Source organism: Thalassophryne amazonica, chromosome 8 (genome assembly GCF_902500255.1).
Source record: "Thalassophryne amazonica chromosome 8, fThaAma1.1, whole genome shotgun sequence".
Lineage (NCBI taxonomy): Eukaryota > Metazoa > Chordata > Actinopteri > Batrachoidiformes > Batrachoididae > Thalassophryne > Thalassophryne amazonica.
In genome coordinates this window covers 38,825,532-38,842,506 of record NC_047110.1, presented here as the reverse complement: position 1 = coordinate 38,842,506, position 16,975 = coordinate 38,825,532, and the positions used below count along the sequence as shown (strand labels likewise).

At 41.4% G+C, this 16,975-nt stretch overlaps 1 protein-coding gene across 8 annotated transcripts in view; it reads left to right on the top strand.

The window, feature by feature from the left end:
• mon2 (MON2 homolog, regulator of endosome-to-Golgi trafficking) overlaps positions 1 to 4,781 on the top strand; it is a 106,566-nt gene extending 101,785 nt beyond the window's left edge. For all 8 annotated transcript variants that reach the window (XM_034176019.1, XM_034176025.1, XM_034176023.1 and 5 more), the window contains 2 exons: positions 1,844 to 1,926; positions 4,033 to 4,781. In XM_034176019.1, the coding sequence (XP_034031910.1) occupies positions 1,844 to 1,926; positions 4,033 to 4,196 (247 nt within the window). In that variant the 3' untranslated portion in view covers positions 4,197 to 4,781. The remainder of the gene's footprint in view (positions 1 to 1,843; positions 1,927 to 4,032) is intronic.
• The last annotated feature ends 12,194 nt before the right edge of the window (positions 4,782 to 16,975 follow it).

Sequence of the window (16,975 nt, the reverse complement as noted above, 5' to 3'; positions counted from 1 at the left end):
CTGTACTATTATTTCTGTGGTATGTCACAAAATTACAGCAGATTACATTGCTGGTGAAAAATTTATTTTTAGGAAATTCCATGGCAAATATCACGCATTTGTTCAGTAAAATTTTAGAGACAGTATAAAGTTGGACACCCTTGCACAAGGTTCAAAGGTCATGTTGTCTTTGATGGAAACTGGGAAATCAGAATTGCCAACTTACAGCTAGGAAAAATATGTATGTAGAATTTAATGAAGCAAAGGTCAAAACATTTGTCTCCGTTATTTTATTATAGTTATTTTGGTAAATCAACTATAAACATAGTAACTAATGTTAGGACTGACAACTGACACATAGATGTCAGTGAGTGTTGACTTAACTGTCAAGCAGATCTCAAACAAAACATTTGTGAGAAATACATTCAGTTTTTCTCTAGAGTTCTTCCCAACAGGATCTCCAGTGGTCAATGGTTTATTAGTTGTCTGTTGCTGTATTCCTGTTTCCTTCTCTTGCACTTTTAGTCGCAATTGGAGGTCTGCCACATTGGTTCAGCTCTGTGAAGCTAACCCCAGCATAGCAGTGCCCTGTTACGAAATCTGTTAGAAAAGTATCCGACCTTTCTTTTTTTTTTGTTGCAAAAACCTGATGGATTTGAATCACGTGTGCTTGCATGAGGCAACCTTGAACCTTCGTGCGCATGCGTGAATTTTTTCACGCCTGTCGATTGCGTCATTTGCTGGCAAGCAGCATTTGTGTGAGGACGTGTGTAGTGCTCTCGGTGGTTTTTCATTGTAAGGAAAATGACGGTGACGATGCTATGGGCATCACACAGATTAAGGAGCGGTACAACTGGTTTAAAGACGGCCGCACAACGGTGGAGAGCGAGCCACGCTCCGGTCGGCCATCGACATGCCGAAATGACCAGGTCATTTCCAAAGTGAACGCTGTGGTGATGCGGGGCCGTCGTGTGACTATCCGAGAAATTGCGGAAGAGGTGGACATCAGCACTTTTTTGGTACATTCCACTGTGACAGAAGATTTGGCCATGAAAAGAGTGGCGGCGAATTTCGTGCCGAAGCTGCTATCGGCGGAGCAAAAGCACCTTCGTGTTGAAGTCTCACAGGACATGCTGGACTCCGAAAAATGATGCCCACCTCTTCCACAATTTCTCGGATAGTCACACAACTAAAAAGCCACCGAAAGCCGTCTGAATCTTCCGAATGGTTTCCACCTGGCTGTCGCCCAGTTTCTGGCAAAATTTGATGCAGTAGCGCTGCTCCAGTCATTCCGTCTTTTCCTTGCAATGAAAATCCGCCGAGAGCACTACACAGGACCTCACACAAATGCTGCTTGCCAGCAACTGACGCAATCGACAGGCGTGAAAAAATTCACGCAGGAGCACAAAGGTTCAAGGTTGGCTCATGCAAGCACACGTGATTCAAATCCATCAGGGTTTTGCAAAAAAAAAAAAAAAAAAGGTCGGATACTTTTCTAACAGACCTCGTTCTCTTGAACAGCATGCGGAGAAACTGAGTTTTCTACTGTGTTATGGCATTTTGTTGCAATTTTTACCTGTATGGTTCAAAAGTTTTTCCAAAAAGGTTGAATTTTGATGATATTGTCAGTATAAGACTGTGAATCATTTACTTACATACCATGGAACAAAATTATAGTGATGACACGTAAATCCTTAAAAAAAGAGGGATTATAGGTTTAAGATATTTCTGTTGGCGCACTAGTATTTTATCTTTTTGCAACTCACAAATATTTTAATATACATTTTCATCAACTGGTGTCATCTGAGAGCATTTGTGACTATTTATGTAACTAACTATTGTTTTTTTGTGTGTTTATTTTTAGGCAGCAGGTGACAGAGATTATATTTGTCTTGAAAGCTATCAGCACTTTGATGGACTCGCTGAAGAAAACCCAGCCAGAAAATGGTAAGTTGAAAACTGACAAGGGTTTTGTAAAGAGGTTAAAAAAATTTATGTTTCAATGCAGTAATACCATAACTCAGTGTTCATTTGAGATGAATGTAACAGAATAAGGTGAGTAGAATTTTTTAAATTACTTTGATTTCTGATCTTGCCAGAATTATCCTTATGCTCCTCTTAAGCAAAATGAACTTGGCACATTGATTGTGATGCACAATAAAAAGCTTTTAAATTCACTTTTAGCATGTAATAAATGATGGAAAAGAGGGCTTCTGTTTTGCACAACATAAAATAAAATGTATGAATATTTCACCCCATTCATAGCTCACCAGTTTAAATACCTTCTCCCAATACATGGAGATGTGACAACTGCAAAGATAGTGAACACACAAATGTGCAAACATTCAAAGACAAATTATAGGGTTTTTTTATAGGCATGATGTCACGATATGGATCCACCATCGTGATGTCCCCCCACCTCTCCCATATACGCGTACACACACAAATTCCATTGCCTTTTGTGTAATGTAACTATATTTATTTTTATTTGATCATGCTAGGGATTTCCGTGGCGATCAAACTGAGCACTGATCAATATGTAGTTTATTTCGTCTCAGCCAGCGTGCACAAGTGAAAAATGGTGACTGGTTTTCGTTTTTTGAAACAACTATGATGTGCCATGCACGGGCTGAAAGGAGGCCGACTGTATGATTTAGCAGTGTGTCCTGCCACTCGGCGGCACGGTGGCACACAATCCAGCATCCAAACAGAAGAAAAATCTAATATCAACAAGACTTCCACTGCATGGAGGTTCATAGAGATGTGGCAGCTGCAAGGTGTATATGGGGTGAATTGAAGAGGAGCAGTCGGGACAGTACCTGTGCTGGGCTTCGAGCTGCCTGTTGATTGTGGTGATGTAGAATTTTCTTGCCAAGGACAGAATTTTGGAGATATCAAGAAGAAAAATGACTTTTCCTGACTTTGGTGTGGACATTTCAGCTGCTCCGAATGCGGCCAAGTGACTCTTCGGTAAATCAAATGAGGTGCGCTAGCAACCCTCCGCATAATGATTTGATGAACTCTTGCCTTATCAACAAAATGCAACACTATACCAACAAATTGCAGAAACACATTCTTAGAAGAACTGCAGAACAAAGCGCACACATTCCGGTGGGCACCGGTATCCACACAGCAGACAGGCGGGAGGCGCACACTATGCACCGTGCTGCACTACGCAGGTGTTCCCATTTGTAGACCATGTAGAACCTTGTTGTGAAGGAGAAATTTACACAATATTCAAACATGCTCGAAATGCTGCGCTGTGGTTCCAACTCACAAAGACGCTTGCTTTTAATAGGTCTTGTGTTTCTGTATGATCGTGGTAAAACAGTCAGATCACATTGTGTTGTGATTGGCTGGCTTTATTCAGCCCTTTACGGCAAACAGGTAAATTGTCCATAAGGGCAAGGGACACAACTGGAAGCTGATTTTTATCTGTCAGCCCATCTTATTGTTGTCAAAATTCAACGGTCAAGCCCTTGCCACACATTTGAGCAGCTTTTGTCGCCATCTAGTGGGCGATGCGAGCATTTCAGAGCTTCTTTTGCATTTCCAAAGAAACCAAAATTCAGTAAAAAATAAATAAATAAATAAATGAATAAAAAGCATTTATAAATGCCAGAAATTCAGGATTTATTTTATTTTTATTGATTTTTTTGGCAGACAGAGCTTTGACCTCCCAGTGTTAATGTACAAAAAGTTAGATTTTGAGAGTTTTACGGTTCTTGAGTTTTATTATGCAGAGGGTTTTACTAGATGGAAGAACAGACAGAACACAAAGTACAACACCCCTCCATTTTATCATCAGTGTTTAGATGATTTCTCTAATTAAGTAGACATCCCAACCCTAATGAGTAGTTTTATTATGTTTCTTTGTAATATTTCTTTAATTCAAAAGCATGAGCCATTTCCATGTGGGGAAATTTATTTGTTGAGAAATCTTTTGCGTGGTTGCCTTATATCATACTTCTTACTGTCTGGCTTTCTTTCTCCCATCCTTCCTTTTTTTGTGATTTGTGTGTGTGTGTGTGTGCGCGTGCGTGTGGCCTGCAGTGGATGGTAACACGTGGACTCAGGTGATCGCCCTGTACCCCACCCTGGTAGAGTGCGTTACCTGCTCCTCGTCTGAGGTGAGCTCAGCTCTTAAGGAGGCTCTGGGGCCCTTCAAAGACTTTATGCAGCCCCCCGTCTCCAGAGTCCAGAACGGAGAATCCTGACCCGGCCTGTGTTCAGCTTTTTGTTTCGTTTTTCTAATAATGAAGAAATCTTGAATGTGTCTTCTTGACTCACGTTCTTCACAAGTGCACAGACATGAACTCCATGTGAGCCTGATTCAGAGCGGAAGAAGTAAGTAAACAGAGCGGTGAGGCCACGCTGAAGACCACAGCCTTCATGTGCATCATGGAAAGCTTTTACCACATCCTCCATTCTCATACTGACCAGCTGCATGCTCGTCTTATCTGCAGGCATTTAAAAGAAGTTACAGTGTTGAATCTGGGTTCAGTTTATTTTACTTTACTGATGAGGCAGAGTCAGTGGAGAATGTGGTCGTACTTACAGTTGGATAAAATTAAAGTGGGGGGGGGGGGGATTGGGGCTTTATTGATATTAAAAAATGAACACTTAAAACTTTTGCAGCATTTTCAACAGTGAGGATTTTATGCAACAACAACAAAAAAAAAAAAACCCAGAAACAAAATAAGAAAACAAGTCTTACTGGAACATTCCATGTCATCTTCAGCCAGCCATCTGAGAAGGGATATTCATGTCTGTATGAAATAAACAAGACAGTTCTACAATCACTTCTGTGTACTCAGTTTACTGGATTTTAAAGTCCCCTACTGTGCCAGGAGTGCATTTATTTAAAATGTTTCATATATATAGTGAAATGAAGTTTATAGGACTTACAGAAAGTCTGCAATAATTCTTTAAACAAAATTAGGCAGGTGCATAAATTTGGGCACCCCAACAGAAAAAATACATCAATATTTAGTAGATCCTCCTTTTGCAGAAATAACAGCCTCTAAATGCATCATATAGCTTCCAATGACAGTTTGGATTCTGGTTGAAGATATTTTGGACCAATCGTCTTTACAAAACATCTCAGGTTTGTTTGTTTCCAAGCATGGGCAGCCTGCTTAAAATCACACCACAGATTTTCAATAATATTCAGGTCTGGGGACTGAGATGGCCATTCCAGAACATTGTATTTGTTCCTCTGCATGAATGCCTTAGTAGATTTTGAGCAGTGTTTCAGGTCATTGTCTTGTTGAAAGAGCCAGCCCCAGCGCAACTTCAACTTTGCCACTGATTCATGGACATTGTTCTCAAGAATCTGCTGATATTGACTGGAATTCATGTGACCCTCAACTTTAACAAGATTCCCAGTACCTGCACTGGCCACACAGCATGATGGAACCACCTCCAAATTTTATTGTAGGTAGCAAGTTCTTTCTTGGAATGCTGTTTTTTTTCTACCATGCATACCGACCCTTATGTCCAAATAACTCAATATTAGTTTCATCAGTCCACAGCACCTTATTCCAAAATGAAGCTGGCTTGTCCAAATGTGCTTGAGCATACCTCAAGCGACTCTGGTGTGTACACAGAAAAAAGGCTTCCTCTGCAGCATCGTACAGCATCTCTTTGTGCAAAGTGCGCTGTATAGTTGAACGATGCACAGAGACACTATCTGTTGTAGGTCTTTGGAGCAGGTCTGTGGGTTGACTGACTGTTCTCACCATCCTTCGCTTCAGCTTATCTGAGATTTTTCTTGGCCTGTCATTTTGGGCCTTAACTAGTACTGTGCCTGGGGTCTTCCATTTCCTCACTATGTTCCTCACAGTGGAAAGTGACAGCTGAAATCTCTGAGATAGCCTTTTGTATCCTTTCCCTAAACCATGATGTTGAACAATCTTTGTTTTCAGGTCATTTGAGAGTTGTTTAGAGGCTCCCATGTTGCTACCCATTAGAAGAGATGCAAAGAGGGGAAACATTTGCAAATGTCCACCTTAAATACCCTTTCTCATGATTGGATTCACCTGTGTAAGGAGGTCAAGGGTCAGTGAGCTTGCCAAACCAATTTTGTGTTCCAATAATTTGTGCTAAATATATTCAAATCAAGAAAATGACAAGAGTGCCCAAATTTATGCACCTGCCCAATTTTGTTTAAATAATTATTGCACACTTTCTGTAAATACTAGACCCTTCATTTCACTTCTCAAATATCAGTGTGTTTGTCTGCTATATGATATATTTAACTGAAATTTCTGATCCAGACAACCAGTGATTTATAAAGGAAAATCATGAAAATTATCAGGGGTGCCCAAACTTTTGCATATATATATATATATATATATATATATATATATATATGGTACTTTTTCTTCAAGGTGAGAATGTTTCTGCACCAGGGTGTTTGTGTTTTCAGTATTCACGCTAATGTATTTCTACAAAACATACCGTTCATAGTGCATTACTGAGTTTTCAGTGACATCTACAGGTGAGGTTTCGGATTGCAGGCAGTATTCACCTCTCTTTTTCCATGCATGCGTTCATGCGTGTGCTCACACCAAGTAGCGAGTGTTCTGGCTTCACTGAAACAGATCCGGGGGAGGTGATGGTCTAGTGGTTAAGGTGTTGGGCTTGAGTCCAGAAGATCATGGGTTCAAATCCCCGCCTGACAGGAAAATCACCCAGGGCCCTTGGGCAAGGCCTTTAATCCCCTTTTGCTCCCGGTGTGTAGTGAGCGCTTTGTATGGCAGCACCCTGACATCGGGGTGAATGTGAGGCATAATTGTAAAGCGCTTTGAGCGTCAGATGGAGATAAAAAAAAGCGCTATATAAATGCAGTCCATTTACCATTACCCTCAACTTACTGAAGTATTTGACACAGTCTCCCACACTGTCCCCTTTAATTTTTTCTCTGCACCACCATGATGGAATTGAACTGAAAAATAAAAAATGTACTTGAAGGTGGTTGATGAGACCAATCCTGTCACTAGAGTGTCTCTTGCACTGTGGGCAAGAGGATGCTGGATTCAGAGGAGGGCTGGGTTGAGGGGTGATGGATGTTCTACTTTTCTGTTGTTGGCGTCTGTGCTCTGCCTCCTTTAACTCTGTTTATTTCTGAAGCTGAAACCCTGCTGTGCAGTATTGAGCTGCATCCTCCCAGGATTCACAATGATGTTGCAGCACTTCAGGGTGGGCTTATGAAGGAGTAAATGCCAATAATAAAACGTACTCTACAACAATGCACAAAAATCCCAAATAAAAGAGCAGATAATGTAGAAAAACGTATACTCTGGTGAAACTTAAATATTTGTTGTTTTTTAAACTGGTGAGACCATTAAAAAAAATGTAGTTGAAATGAAATAGAGATTAAAAAGAAAAAAAAAATCTGGCACATTCCTTCATTATTTCATTCCTACTTCCGTCACCTTTGTTATACCAGACGTTTCACATCTTGTGGTCTTCTCCAGACCTGAAACTACTAGTCAGAAACATTCCACAAGTTCAAAAGTACATGAGGGTGATGCTGTGTCTAAATATACACACACACACACACACACTCTAATCTGAAAAACAAGTACTTATGTCACTTAATGAGATAACTAATGAAATTTTGGATGACACACATCCCAACAAACAATTTTCACCATGTGTCTCTGCCTGGCACAGAGGATTAATTGTGAGCAAGCCATGATGACACAGGAGAATGCAAAATAACTTTACACTTATCTGTAATTAAGAAGAATAGTAATAAAATCAATTTATTCAGGACAACCCATTCTGTGCACAGTACACAATATTGCACATTGAAAGTGGAGGCCTCACACCAGTATACCCTCAACTGTTGCCAAGCCACGTTCAAAAAGAGCTGACAATTTTAAATATGACTAAAATTAGCCAAAAGGCAGGATAAAAAAGATAAAAATCAATACAGGTAGTACTGTTTCTGTCAAGTTGCACTTGGAGTCAGGTGATTGTACACCCACTCGAAATCTTCAACTGCTCACCCCTATTGAGGGTCACGGCGTGGGCTGGAGCCTAACCCAGCAGTCATAGGGTGTGAGGCGGGGGACATTCTGGATAGGACACCACTCTGTCGCAGGGCCACCTATAGACAAATACATGCTTATGCAAATATATGTTTTTGGATGTGGGAGGAAGCTGGATGAGAACATGCAAACTCCACATTGAAAGGCCACAGGTGGGAATCAATCCCGTGATTGGTATATAAATACTAAGCCACTGTGTAGCCCAGGTGATTGTACATTAAGAAGTAAAATACTGTCTGCAGAGTAATTTGTACGTTTTAATAGATGTAGGTTGACTGTTAAATAAAACAGCACCATCATAACAGGATGTTTTTCACGACACTGCTGTAAACCCTCAGCACAAACCATCCTGAACCAGAGTGGTTATGAAACTCTGGTTTGTGTCATCTTCTCTTGTATAAGAGGGCACAAACTCCATAAGAGAGAATTCCTTTGTGGAGTTTTATAATGACATCACAAGTCTACCAATGAAGCAGTCAGGAGACTGGCGCAATAATCTGTGATCCAGAAAAAGGTCCAGAAACATCCCCAAATATTTAAACTGATCTACCACCTCCAGTGTTAATTTTCCTTTGGCTGTACTTAATTTGGTCCCAATTAGTATTGGTTTGGTTTTAAAAATAATAATAATAAATCGAACTCGATGGCATTAATAAACTAAACAGTGGCGTCAAATCCACATGAGAGGAGGAGGAGCCTGGCTCCGTGTGGGCGGGGCTTCCTTATGTGGCGCTCTGAGGAGGAGAGAAGCGGGAGAGGAGGGAGCACCGCTGGCTGTCGGAGCGTGTCGTTTGTTTTAGGATATTTAGACCTTTTTGTTTTTCTGTCGTATGGTTTTATAGGTGGCGTTATTCTTGGACCATGCACTGGCTGAGGTAGTAGTTTGTGCTGTTGGTTGGGTTGTGAGTCTACCCGCTTATGGAGATGACTGCGCAAGCTACTGCCTTGCTAGTGCTGGTGCGTTCACTTCAGCCTCGGAAAATAACCTCCCTCGCTCTTATACGGTTAATCCAGGTAATACACCAGACCATGTTTAGTCAGATGCTATTTTTTAACGCATTTACGTACAATTTTGAGTATTTTCAGTTTAACTGATTGTAACTGAGTTTAACTGATTGATTGATTAAAAACTGTTTTTCAATAAAACGGAGCAGTGATTGCTTTGAAAAGCACTTTGTTGTATGGAGTTATAATTTTTTTCCACATAGACTGGAAGTGACTTTTTTGTGATTATTATTGGGGAATGGGTGGAGGTGGGGGGGGGGGGGGGGGGGGGGGGGGGGGGGGGGGGGGGGGTCTGTGTTTTTTGGTGGGATGGAACTAATACTTGGCAGATACCACTTTGATGTGTGTGGCTGAAATTTGCTGTGCGTGTTTGTGCCCGTATAAGTTGTGGGTTTGCAGTGGTGTGGGCTGCACTGTGGCCGTGAAGAGTGACGTGGCTGCTGCTGCCCACAGAGATATCCCACAATACATCTGTTGCCTTATGGCTCACCATCATGTCCTTCACTGATAATGCTGCATTACAGAATCAAGTGTCAGAACTAGAGACTGTGTGCATACACAAGGTCTGAATAGATAATGTAGATCTCTGCATGAGAACAGTCACAGTTCTATAAATAATTACTCATTCAGGATATTAAATTATTTCAAACATTAAGTTAGTTGAAATGGTGAGGTGTTCCACATCAGATAATCAACCATTAAAGCCCTGGTCCCACCGAATAATAAAGGATGAGTAATGAGGTACGCAGCATGTTTTTTTTTTCTTTTTTGGTACGAGTCCAGTTATTAAAGAATCATGGGAGAATAGCGGCTCTGAGAGGCTCTTAGAGGCGTTCCCTCTTGTGCACTGAGGTGGAGAACATTTGGAACAGCCTAAAAGGTAATTATTTATATTGTAATAGCTTGGTAAAACAGTTGCATGTTCATTCCTTCTTTATAAGCAGCTGTAAAAGTATGTTTATGATAGATTTAACATCTTATAATGGATCAGATGAGGCACACTGCATGCTGACGCAATGACTCGCACTGGAGCATTTACGCAGAACGCAAGAGTGCAAAAGATCAATTTTGCAGACAATAACGGACGAACACAAAAGTTGGATCACAGTGTCAAAATGACTAAGCCGCGGAATAAATAAAGCCAGCAAGAAGTATCGCAGAGGCAACTGTCCAGGAACCCGTAGTTCGGTTCTAGCTGGTCTGGTTATGGATGTGTTTTGTGTTGTGGGTTTATTTGGGGGGGGGGGGGGGGGGGGGGGTGATCCACACAGCTGCGGGTGTATATAATTAAAGTGACCACCTCATTGTGGTGTTTTTTTTTTTTTTTTTGGTCACAGCTGGGTGAACAAGCAGACCTGCTGTATTTCATGACTGTGGAACACAGGTGAACAGCAGCCTGGCCGGACTGTACAGGAGCAACTTTTTTTGTACTGCATTTAAAAAAATGTGACATTTGGATGGTGTGAATTGAAAACCCACACTTTAAAGGGACCAAGTGTGGGAGGGCCAGAGATTTGAACCAAACCCATGACTAAACGTGCACCAACGTCACATTACATGGCGCTACATGGATATGTGGCAACGCGAGCCATTCAAGGCTGGACAGGGCTCACTAGAGGCTGATATGTGGTACATGTGAGGCGCCTTTGTAATGGATACGTGATGGCTTATTATTCGTGGGGGTGAGGGTTAGCTCAGCAGCTATAAGTAAAGTTAATGTCTGGAACAGCTCATTTTAGAAGCACTTTTATTTCCCCACCTCCTGAGACTCTCAGTCATGCTCACTGATCCAGTCTGGACATGCCCACAGGCTGTGTGGGCTTCCTGCTCCCGTTTTTCTTATGTGACCGGAAGTAGCTGCTTTCCATTTAAAGGAACAGACCCATTCGGTGTTTCGCAGTTGTGAATCTCGCACCATGTCACGGTCTATAACTCACGCGAGGTCAGTTTCAGCAGAGGTCTGGTGTCAGGAGCTCAGCACTCACAGTGTAAACACATCTTGTGAAGTACAAACATCCCCACAGCATGATGCTGCCACCACCATGCTTCACCACAGTCTGACAGTCCTTCAGGTGCCTTTTGGAAAACTCCAGGTGGGCTGCCATCTATCTGCCTTTTACTAAGGAGTGGCTTCTGTCTGGTCACTCTGCCATACAGTCCTGATTGGTGGATTGCTGCAGAGGCAGTTGTCCTGCTGGAAGGTTCTCTCCACAAAGGAATGCTAGAGTTCTGACAGTGACAATTGGGTTCTTGGTCACCTCCCTGACTAAGGCCCTACTCCCCTGATCACTCAGGCAGGTCTTGGAAGAGTCCTGGTGGATCCAAACTTCTTCCATTTACGGATGATGGAAGCCACTGTACTCATTGGGACCGTCAAAGCTGCAGAAATGTTTCTGTACCCTTCCCCAGATTTTTGCCTGTAGAGAGGTGTGTGGCTTTTCAAATCATGTCCAATCAACTGAATTTACCCCAGGTGGACTTCAGTTAAGCTAAAGAACCATCTCAAGGATGATCAGTGGAAACATGATGCACCTGAGCTCAATTTTGAGCTTCATGGCAAAAGCTGTGAATACTGTGTACTTGTGATTTTTTTTTTTTAAATGATTTAAAATCATTTTTTATTTTAAATAAATTTCCAAAAAATCCACAAAAAACCAACCCCTTTAAACCTTGTCATTATGGGGTATTGTGTGTAGTTTTTGTAGGGAAAAAAAATGAATTTTATACATTTTGGAATAAGGCTGTAACATAAGATGTGGAAAAAGTGAAGCACCGGAAATACTTTCCAGATGCACAGTGATAAAATATCTTTGTGCCCTTTGAGTACCTATAATTCTTTTTGTGTTGCATAGAATTGATGCAAGTGAAATGTGACACCGAAGTGCAGCAGCACAAGATTTGGGATGATCTTTATTCATTTTTATGAACCGTTTCTTGTGGAAAGCGAGTAACATTTCAACAAAATCTTGTAAAAGTCATTATAAACTATTGCACCTTTCCACATTTACGGTATGACATCAAAACACTGGTATGAATGATTAAATGTGAATCAGTCCTCTAATTTGTGTTCCAGTTGTTAAAATGAAACTAAACTTAACCTGGTTTGAAACGGGTTAAATTTCCAATCTAAGTTACCATGGTGATGTAGGTTGGGTCTCTGAAAACTGGCTTTAGGCTTAACATACTTCACTAATTATGTGTTGACAAGGTTCTAAGCAGCCCTGAACACTGGATTTCTTTTTCCGATCACCTCTTATGGGTGATTGGACTGAGGCTTGGAAAAAAATAAAATCATGAGCCATACCCACATTCATTTAGTCAAACAGGTCTGATGTGGGTCATGTGCTGCAAGTTAACTTTTGACATCCTCCCGCTGCTGCAGCAATCGTCTGGCGGGCCTGTGCAACCTTGACAATGGGATCGAGGAGCAGACTGGATAATGAGCTTGGCCTGGAGTTGAGTGATCAGCTTACACAGAGCACGCTGCACGCCGACAGGCTCCAGATCGAATATCTTGCATTTGACCTTCTAAGAACATTTAATATTTAGTGTGTCATCGGTGAAGAAGGATTTCTGCTCCAACACAGTGCTGCCCACCAACTTGCAGTGGTGTGTGTGTATGTACAGTATACACACACACACATAAATGCATTTTGTATCCTAACCATGTTTAAGGTCGAGGGCACATTATGGAGATGCAAACTAGTTGAGATTTCTTCTGCAGAAGCAGCCGAGTGTGAAATGGAACAGTGTTTCACATCGCACCTGCAACTGCACTTTTAGCATGGAACTCCACGGGTATGGACTTTTAATATATTTTATATTAAAGTGTAAAAGTAATAAACAATTACGATACAGGTATATAAAAGTGTTTATTTCTCACCAGTGTTTGCTAAATCTATAGAAATCCAGCTGTGCAGGAGCATACGCTGCCAACTTGGATTGGTTTGACCAACCAGCCTACATCACTCTGCCGCCACTTACTGCTTCACTGCTGGACAAATTACATAATGACACCGTTTCCAACAGCCAAAGTGTTTCTCGGCATGGTTTATTCTCATCAGCAAAAATAAATGCCGATATAAGTTTGTGAAAGGATTATATTCGCTGATAATATAGGCAAACTGATATTATCGGTCAGGCTCTAATTTATCAGCCAAGATAAACATTTTAGTATCTTCTACTCCCTGCAGAATTTCTGTTAGTTTAACCTCCAATACAAATCCTTGTACACATTTATCTAAGGTTGAAACTGTACAGACTTTCCATTATTGATTTGTCAGGTTATGGGTTATGGTTCATTTATTCTCAGAAAATAATAATAATAAAAAAGTTTAAATGGCCATCACATTGTCCTTCAGTGGAAATATCTAACTTTACTTTTCTTAGCCAAAATCCAAACACAGTTAAATGATTTTTTTTTTTTTTGAGGGGACCAGTTGGTATAAATAATTTTTTAGAATGTAACAGCAAAAAGGTGGAATAAAAACAGATTTTTACACAACCTGACCCCTTTAATCTGTTTTCAATTGGATTAAAGGTGTTTAAGACTAGACGTGAAAAAAACGAGTTTGCAATTCAAAAAGTTTAAGCTTTTAGAACTTTTGGACTTTTGAACCTCCTCACAATAAGTAATCTAATTTAAACATGAATATACCAAGTATCCAAAACACATTTATACCACAAAGTGATTGAAAATTAGCTGATCGCTTCATTTATTTCATTCTTTTGCCCTGTTGGTTGCTGGGATAGCCTAGAAAATATGTTTCATCCTTTTATTTGACGACCTTGACCTTTGGCTGATCTGTTTCAACAGTGGATCTCTTGGGGGCAACTCGCCAATTAATTATTCTCACAAAATTTGGTGAAAATCTGTTGACAGATTTGCAAGTTACTGCTGGTGCTCATGGTAGTAAAGCAAGAAAGGAGCACATCTTCATCTCTGAGAAGCTGGAGAAAGTTTGAACTTTACATTTTGTCTTGAGTTATTTTAACAAAACTGCTGACTAATCAAATAACATTTATTATATATTGGGACTGTTGAAACCAGCAGCCAATCAGAATCATGTGATGTGATGTCTTTACATATACAGCCACTGCAATAAAATGTGGAGTGCATGAGAAAATGTGCACAATGTGTGAGCCGATGCATTGAATAAAAATCCTGTTGGACTGCAGGATGAGTCACAAACCTTTTCTACCCTAAAAGTACAAAATGTGGAAGGAGACATGGATGCTCCTGGTATCACATGTTGCGCCTACCCTTTCCCGTACTAGAGATAAGCATCCTGCTGTAAGCCCACTCAGATCCATCCACAGCTGAGGTTGGAGTGCTTTGACCTTGGACAAACAAGCCACCCACAGGAATGAGTGTGTCATCACTGCTGTCATCCAATCTGGACCCCACCCCCCTCACACACACGTGGAGAGTGGGAGTGGAGTGCCAGATCAGTGCAGCTCTCACTGGAGGAGGACATGGTGCTGGCCTGGGGAGTCCAGATGGCCCTCCAGTGCCTGCAGAGGACCCACAAGTGCAAGATTCCCACGGCAGCACTTCGAATTTATGTAGGTTTGCTCAAAGCTTCATCTCTACTTGTGGCCTTAACAGATTTTATATATATATATATATATATATATATATATATATATATATATATATACATATACATATATATACATATACATATATATATATATATACATATACACATACATACATACATATATAAACATTCTGCTTTGGAGCTGGCTTTTCTGAAAATCTGTAAAATTTTAGTAGCAAGTATTAAACAGTCTTATGTAACACTGGCTGATCATTTTTCCAACTGATAATCACAGATCAGGTCAGCTTAAGGTCCATGCGCTGGTGCACTACACTATGAAACCACCTCTGGGTCTTGATTGGCAACCATTTCAAAATCAGAATGGCTTGTATTCGCCAAGTATCCACAGATCACAAGGAATTTGACTTCAGTTTGAGCAATTTAGACCACGTTTCCATCCTCACCTCCTTAAAGAAGCCATTTATCTGCCGTACCAGGTGAAGCATGGTACGGTGAAGTTCGGTCATCCATGGGCAGTTCGGAGTAGAGTCGCTGCTCCTTCGCGTTGAAAGGAGTCAGCTGAGGTGGTTCGGGCATCTGGTAAGGATGCCTCTTGGGCGCCTCCCTCGGGAGGTGTTCCAGGCACGTCCATTTGGGAGGAGATCCCGGAGAAGACCCAGGACTAGGTGGAGAGTTTATATCTCCACACTGGCCTGGGAATGCCTTGGGATCCCCTAGTCAGAGGTGGTCAATGTGGCATGGAAAAGAGAATTCTGGGGCCCCCTGATGGAGCTGTTGCCCCCATGACCCGAACCTGGAAAAGCAGTTAAATATGATGATGATGACCAGGTGAAGCACGGGCAGACACCAAGTTCCAAACACAACCAGTCTTCCTCTGAGGTCACTGGTTGAAGTTCAAGGGTCCTACCTTCAAAAAGAAGTGCAAATGTCTGATAGTTTCCAATGGACACAGTTGTCATTTTCATAAAAGGGTGGATTGATTGTACAGCATACATCATCCTAACTTTCTAATCAACACAGGGTCAAAATTATACATACAGGCATACATTCACTCAAATCTTTTAATAAGTGGTGCTGAAGATGCTACAATGTCTGAACAACTGCATATTGTAAGATCATCAGTTTAAACAACTGTACATAAGTTAGTCAGATGTGTCACCACTTTGCCGAGGTTTGGCAGAAGACCCAAACTGTCACACTCTGATGAGAGAAAGTTGGGCACCGCAGTCTCGTTTGAGGGTGGGCACTAAAGGGGTGAAATATGATGCAATAATTCTACATCCAGGGACAGCCCTAATCTGTCCCCATCAGAAACAAGACACTTTCTCTGAGTTTTTAGGCAAATTACATGGCAAACAAAGTAAAAGTACAAAGAAAAAGTGACAATGCGGTGGAAAGTGGACATGTGTTGCGGTTTGTTTATGACCCGGAGCTCAAACATGTCAAGGCAGTTGTGCAGGCGAGAGACGGCACCGCCTACACACCTCTGTCAAGGTGTGTAGGCTTAAACATACCAGCATGACCTCTCCCATTTGCCTCATCTTCTCTTCTCCACTGGGAAATGAAAAAACTTCACTTTTCGTGACTGCTTCAGTGATTGCAGCTGAAAACTAAACGGTACACCATTTTCCCATTAGAAGTGATGCTGTGTTTGAGCAGTCTGTTCCTGAAGGTGGTCAAATCCAGAGAGATCACACAGGGGTTCAAACGAGACTGTGGTTCCTTATTGGTTCAGATGTTCAGGAACAACCCGGAAACCACCAAGGCTCAGGCATCCCATGAACTGAATACTGCTGGAACACCCATGTCACTGTCCACAGTCAAGCAAGTTTTATGTTGCCATGGACTGAGAGGGTGTTAACCAAAAAAAGTCGTCCTTGCTCAAAAATTGGCACCTTCAAGCTAGAATGAAGTTTAGAATTGCCCAGATGGACAAGCTAAATTCCTTCCGGAGAAAAAATTTTTGCACAGACAAAGATTGAGTTATTTGACCACATTGACAAGAGGTATGTTTGGAGAAGTAAATGTGCGGCTTTCAAACATAAGAACCGTGTCAACTGTCAAGCATGGTGGTGGTAGCATCATGCTCTGGGGCTGTTTTGCTGCCAGTGGTACTGGAGCATTGCACAAAGTGGATGAAAGAATGAAGGAGTTGCACTACCTAAAAATTCTTCAACATAAATAACAGCTAGACACTTTAAACTTGGCCATAATTGGGTGTTTTAAGGGGACAATGACCCCAAACACAGATCAAAATTGTTTGTGGGTTGGATAAAACAGGGTAACATTAAGCTTCTGTAATGCCTTCCCAAAAGCCCCAATCTCAGACCCAGTGAAAATTTGTGTGCCAGAAAACCAACCCATTTA